This window comes from Alligator sinensis, unplaced genomic scaffold (genome assembly GCF_000455745.1).
Source record: "Alligator sinensis unplaced genomic scaffold, ASM45574v1 scaffold996_1, whole genome shotgun sequence".
Lineage (NCBI taxonomy): Eukaryota > Metazoa > Chordata > Crocodylia > Alligatoridae > Alligator > Alligator sinensis.
The window spans coordinates 267,235-273,580 of record NW_005842581.1 but is presented as its reverse complement, the minus strand read 5'-3'; the positions used below and the strand labels follow the sequence as shown (position 1 = coordinate 273,580).

General features: G+C 38.4%; 1 protein-coding gene across 1 annotated transcript in view; it reads right to left on the bottom strand.

Moving 5' to 3' along the window:
- Positions 1-4,220: 4,220 nt before the first annotated feature.
- TMEM50B (transmembrane protein 50B) overlaps positions 4,221-6,346 on the bottom strand; it is a 13,162-nt gene continuing 11,036 nt past the window's right edge. The window contains exon 6 of the mRNA XM_006032656.3: positions 4,221-4,565. Coding sequence (XP_006032718.1) covers positions 4,520-4,565 — 46 coding nt within the window. The 3' untranslated portion in view covers positions 4,221-4,519. The remainder of the gene's footprint in view (positions 4,566-6,346) is intronic.

Here is a 6,346-nt window from a genome sequence, read left to right as displayed (position 1 = left end):
GTCAATAAAAGGTTGAGATCTGTATGATTTTGAAGAAAAAGCAGAAGATACTTCACCTATAAGTATGAGACAGGAGTTCATGATGGATGCTGGCAGGTTCATTTCTCCCCTGAGTTCCTTGTGATGTTTTCACAAGTATGGCATTAATCTCTGCTCTAAAGAGGAGCTCTCTCTCTGCAAGCATTGCATCTTTTAAGCTGAAGTGATACTCTGAAAGTTTGGGGATTTTTTTTTTTAACCTTAATGAACTTGCCAATTGTAAATACTTTCCTAAATAGGAGACACTAAGACTGTCTATACACATGCTGGGGGGGTGTTACATTTTAATTAGAGCAGCTCTCCAGGAACTGCTCTAATTAAAACACTAGTGTCACATGTAGTATTCCTCCACACATTTAAAAATGACTGTGTGATACTTTAACTAAAGGTCATTCAGTGAGCTTTAGTTAAAGCACCCCATGGCCGTTTTGAAATACAAGGGGGTTTAATACATGTGACACCGTGGCAATGCTAGAGTGTTCTAATTAGAATGCGTTGGAGCACATCTATAGGCAGCCCAAAAGAGATATTGGTTACCAGGATAGACCAGCAACAAGCAGTTAGCCAAGGTAAGTTTTAGCATGCACAAAGCAAGCTTTTCTTTGTTCCTACTGTCTGCTGGCTCTAGGTAAATCCTATACTGAACTCATTTAAGTGTATACAGTGATTCTTAAAGCTTCTGTCCTGGCTGCTAGTGCCCCTGTGAGATTGAAGTTGTCTAAGGGATGAAGCATCGAAAAAAATCTTTACACCACTTTGTTATACATACGACAAAACCAAGTTGTAGGATTTTTAACAGCAAGTTTTAGGGTATCTGTGTTTTTTTTTCTCATTTTACAATATTTTGTTATTGATAAACCAGTTAATAAATATTTTCTTTGTGAAATGGTTTAATTGTTCACTTTCCCTTGAGTTTGCGATTCAGTAAACCTAGGAAACATCTAAATTAGAGAGGACTTCAGTGATGACAAAGAACAGAGACGTATGTGCAGGCAGCCGGTACTAGGAAGTTACTGTTCTAGAAAGTCTCAATTTTCTTTTTCTTTCTTTTCATTTTCCTATTTGAGCACACGGTGGTTCCTGGCAGTTTAAAAGTTCTGGTATTCGGTTCCTTCTGGACTGTGCTAGCAGTTCTGACTGAATGCGCCTCAGCTCAAAGGAGGAAGCAACACATTACTTTCTAAACTTAATCATTTACTTTAAATATTTGTTGAATTTATGGCTTTAAAATGTTGAGATTAATTAGTCTGGTAATGTTACCTATCTCAGTTTATCCTCACAATCCTTAATAGCTGTTGGTATGGTAAATGTCTTTTCTTACCCCATGAAAGATAGAGACTTAAATAAAGAATGTCCTTGTTAATTTCTAGGTAAGAAGCCATATTCTCCATTTGTCTGACCAGAAAAAATACACTCAAGTAAAAGGTAGCATGAGCACAAGCCTGTGCTTTGCCCACCCTTCTTTAACTGAGAAAATACCTTCAATGAATGTTGATGATAGGAAACCTACACTACCCTGTCAGGGCTGGCCTACAATTTTCAGCATTTCATTATCAGAGTGTAAACCACCATGAAGACATGCTGACCCCTTCCTTCTCATGAACAGTTATATTCCTAAAATAATTACAGGACTATCAACTATATAGAAATTGCACACCAAAACAGTGACCAACACAATGTAACAAAACCTTAACTAAGTTGGTCTGCTGTCAGATCTTTAAAACATCAAGCTTAAGCTGAGGCATTTTTAAGCAGAATCTCAGCACTGTAATACTAATGCTTCTTGCAATGGTAATGAATTCAAGGCCTAGTGAAAACGCACAAGAGAATTTTAACCAATTTTTTTTAATGAAATCATAATTTCCCAAGCAGAAAGCAACCATAACCACCTGAGATACTGTTCCTGCCTTGGTTCAAGGTAATTTGCATCATCACAGAGCCTCACAAGAGAGCCAAGACACTCCTTACCAGATTAAGACCTACCTCCCCAAAGGAGCTTTCCATCTGTTGACTCTTCTGTGAAATATGAACTTTCATTTCTACCCAGGAGAACTTTTACAACCTTTTCTCCAGTGCCTAATGAAGCGTGTTTGTGCCCAAATGCTTGCAATTAAAGAAACTTTTTTGCAAAAATGTTGTTGGTCTAATAAAAGGTATCACACCTTTACCATGAGCCCTGACTGAGGAAAAAAAAGACATGTCAATCTTGCTCATTCTGCATGAGCATCTTCCTTGCATTGGGGTAGCTGGGCTGAAGTATCGGTTGTTTTTTTTCCTGAGCTCCATCTCAATCATATGACTCAACTCTAAAGCAAGGATAGATGTAGGGAAGCAGCTGCTCTCTCTTCTAGGAAAATGTGGAGAGCACTTCCCCAAGTCACCCTTATGTTAGCAATAGCCACAGCTGTCGTGCAGAACAGACCGTACCGAGTGAATTGGGCACAGGAGCTGAACACACTGGAAAGATTTCTGCAGGACTGTCCCTATGCCAGTATTCTATTCCGTGTCTTTCTAGCTGGGATGTATACAAATCACCACTTCATTGTTCTACTCTTTCGCAACTGAAATATAATTGAGAATTCACTATTAGTCTAGACACTTTCCACACTGAAGCTTTCTAGTAGCTCCTAGATGCAGACAGCAAGTCTTCTGCAATTCTCCTGTGCTACCTACACTTTAAACAATATGCTTGAGAAGCCAAAACAACATGGAAAATACCTTGCTTTAGTCTTTGTTCATAAGGAGTAAATCTGCCATATTTACAAGACAGATGCTGTTGTTTTAATTTGGTGGTGTTTACATCTTAAGAACACTTTACAGTCAAGGTAAGTCAAGAAATTTATTTAATTTTGATCTTACAATTACGCAAATCTGTACAATACCACATTTAACACTAGTGAATGTAGCAGATGTAACTTAGGATTTATGATGAAGAAATCAGGTTGGAAACAAGTCTATGGATGGCACAGTTCTCAGCTACAGTGTTGCTTCATATTCTGTCCATTGGAAAGATTCCCAGAAAGGAACAGAGTGGAAAGAAGTTATATTACTAACAGAAAACAGTAGCCATAGATATGGCTGTTTCTCTCACTGTCTGGAAAGTTATTTTAATACTATCTATGTGGTGAGCTTGCTATATAAAAGCCTTGAAGGAAACTAGTCTTACCAGTTCTATGTGTTTCTGAGTCAGTTAAGACAAGGATGTCAAATTTGTCACCAAAATTATCAGAAGTACGTAAACAAAATCAGCCCAAAGCTATAGAAATAGCAGATTCTCCCTTTTTGTGTTCCCCACCTGGAACACTGACTTTCAAATGGTTATAGATACATTTTCTCTCTGTCCTTTCGAAACAGGCTCAGAGTCTGAGAGAGCCTCTCAAAGCGGAATTCTGCAAGGACAACTCAGCCTAAAGTCCACATAGAAAACAGCTAGCCATAAGCACAGTAGCAATGCCCTTTTTTGCTCTATCCCTGAATGAACATATGAGGCTCTACTTAAGTCCTTGAGATAGAGCCAACTGAATGACTAGGTCCATTTTATCAGATTGCACCTGAAGAAAACTACATTGTTGTAACTCCGGCATTTTGGTGCTCATAGTCTATCATCTACTCTTAGGTATGATGCAAGTGTATTGGCTTCAGTTGAATTAAAATTTATTGTATAATGATAAATACAGCAATGCTACTCCGTGTTCAAGAAATTACACTGAACATTAGCATGAACGCTTACAAGAACCATGCTGCCATTAAACGTATTGTGCTATAGTAACTGAGAATTAAAAACATTTGATTTGTCATGCGTGGTCCCTAATATGGCCCTGTTAAAAACATGTCACCGTAAAAATTTAAAAGCTACTGTGATGCTTTTTTCAAACCATTTATATGCATTTTTCTTAAAACCTCACACTTAATCCAGTATCATATCAAGACTTTATCCTCTTAGCCAAATGTAAGCTCAGCTTAAAGGCTCGGAAGGCCATATTAATGCATAGCTTGTAAGTCAGTTGCAGCCTTCCTGCACATACAAGTAATGGCCAGTTTTACAAGGCTTGACCCTGCCAACTCATACTTGAGCAGTTCCACTGGAGTCTGCCTTACATGTGCAAGGGCTTGCAACATGGAGTCTTAAAGTGGGAACGCAAGCCTGTATGCGAGTAGAAATAAACCTGCAGACTTCAACATTAAGAAAATGTAGCATTTACTAAGATATATACATACCAAGCCATGTAATATGTACATATTCACAATCTTGTTCCAAGAAAAAAGAAGGGAAATCATTATAGCAACTTTCAAGAAGAGACTTTTTTTTTTTTTTTTTTTTTTTAAGTCCTGGTTCATTCAGCTTCAAGAAAACAAGACCCAAAACCCCGAATGTGTAATGTAAAATCCACCAAAACAAAGATATCTACAAACAGAATAATAAGGTGTGTGTGACTGGGGGGAGGGAGAGGCAGGCGGAGGGAACGCTTGCTCTGATTTTTCATCCCCATAACTCTTCTGTTCTTCCAAATTTGTAGATCAGAGTACTGTAAAAACAAAATAAAACCTTGCATACAATTTGGAAAGGTTACAATGAAGCCTAGGATATTTTAAAGTCAAGTTAAGTTTTGCACTTCATGTGGGAGGAAATGTAATGCAAATGTTGCTGCTTTATCAGAGGGAGTTGGGTTATACTTAGCCAATTTCAGAATTGGTTTTATATACATTCCATTCACTGTGCTTTCCTGGATAAATACGCTCTGGCTGGAGCTGTAGGGGAGTGCAAACCTCCAAAAGTACTGCTGCTCAACTATAAAGTGGCCAAATTGGTAACCTAATATGTAATCTTGCAACCTAATATGTAAAACAGCCCTTATTCCAGAGAACTGAAGGGTAACAAATGTTATATAAAGATTGTAGAGACAATCAATGGAATTCTGGACCAGCCAGCCTCCCATTTGGACCCAAATGGAACAATTCAATATAGAATTTGACCATCACAGTTTCTAAAAAGAAAAATCTTTCAGGCTTGGAACTCTTTGAACATGGCATGACATTCCTGGACAAAGGGGATCCAAATGACATTTCAGAATTCCAGTGTGCCTTTGACAAGGTTTTGCATAAGAAGCCACTAAAGAAATATTTACAAGTTAACAGAAAGTACTGTGTAAATCAAAACCTGGCTGGAGGAAAGAAAGCAAAAAATAGTAGGAAATAAGTCTTTCGCCATGATGACAATTGACCACTAGCAGCAGGATGCCCCAAGATGCTGGACCAAGTCCAATGTTTAAATATATTATTAGAAATGTACTAGGGTGTAATCAGTCAGGCAGTCAAATTTGCAGCTCAATTATTTGTCTTACTCAGGACTAGAAAACTATGAAGGACTTCAGAGAGAGCTAAGCAAGGTGAAGAAGCAACAATATTCAGCCTGAATTTTATCTGGCGTGGAGTAATGTATGCCAGAGGGAAAAATTTAGATGCTGCATACTCCCTTTACAGGGTTTCAAACTAACTAGCAACTCAGGAAAGAGTCCCATAGAGGGAATAACAAATCTCTTCTCAGGGAGCAGCTGCAAGCCAAAAACAACCAAATTGTTAGTTATAGAAGGGAAAGATGCCTGTTTACACATGAAGATGATAATGGCTATGTAAATAAATTGTGCAACCTCCTCCAGAATACCATGTGCACTATTGGTCATCTTCTCTCACAACTGCAAGTGTAGAATCACAAGGGGTCAGAAAACAGGTAATAAGATTCAATTATGTAGACTCAAAAGATTAGGACTGCTTGCCTTGGAAAGGAAATGAGTGAAAAGGGATAATATATTCATAAAACAACAACTTTTCTAAAGAGTGTAGACTGAGAACTTGCTGGTCTCCCATATGGCAAGTGCTATATTCCTTGAATACTGGACCTACCTCATATCTAGCTAGCTGTATGCTACTGCAAAGAGTATATAGCCAAATGGGAGGGCTGAAATGACTGGCCTAAGATAGAAAGCCAGATCTAGGGAACACAGTGAAACAGCAGTTTTAACTCATATAAAGCTACTGAAGGATAGTTAACTTGAAAGAGAGAGAGAGACAGAGAGAAAAGAAAGCTGATGGGTAACATTGACCATTAGTGATGTCATAAATATCAGTAAGGGGAAACTTGGATAAAATAAATGCTTTGGGGAAGGTTGTTAAGAGGTTCCAGTGAAGTGTGCAGGGAGCTGATAAAGATTCCCTCCTCACCTCAGTCTTACTTGGCGAGATATCTTTGGGCATCTTTACATGTGCTCCAGGGTGGAAGGAGGGTGCTTTAGTGACTCCAAGAACCGCT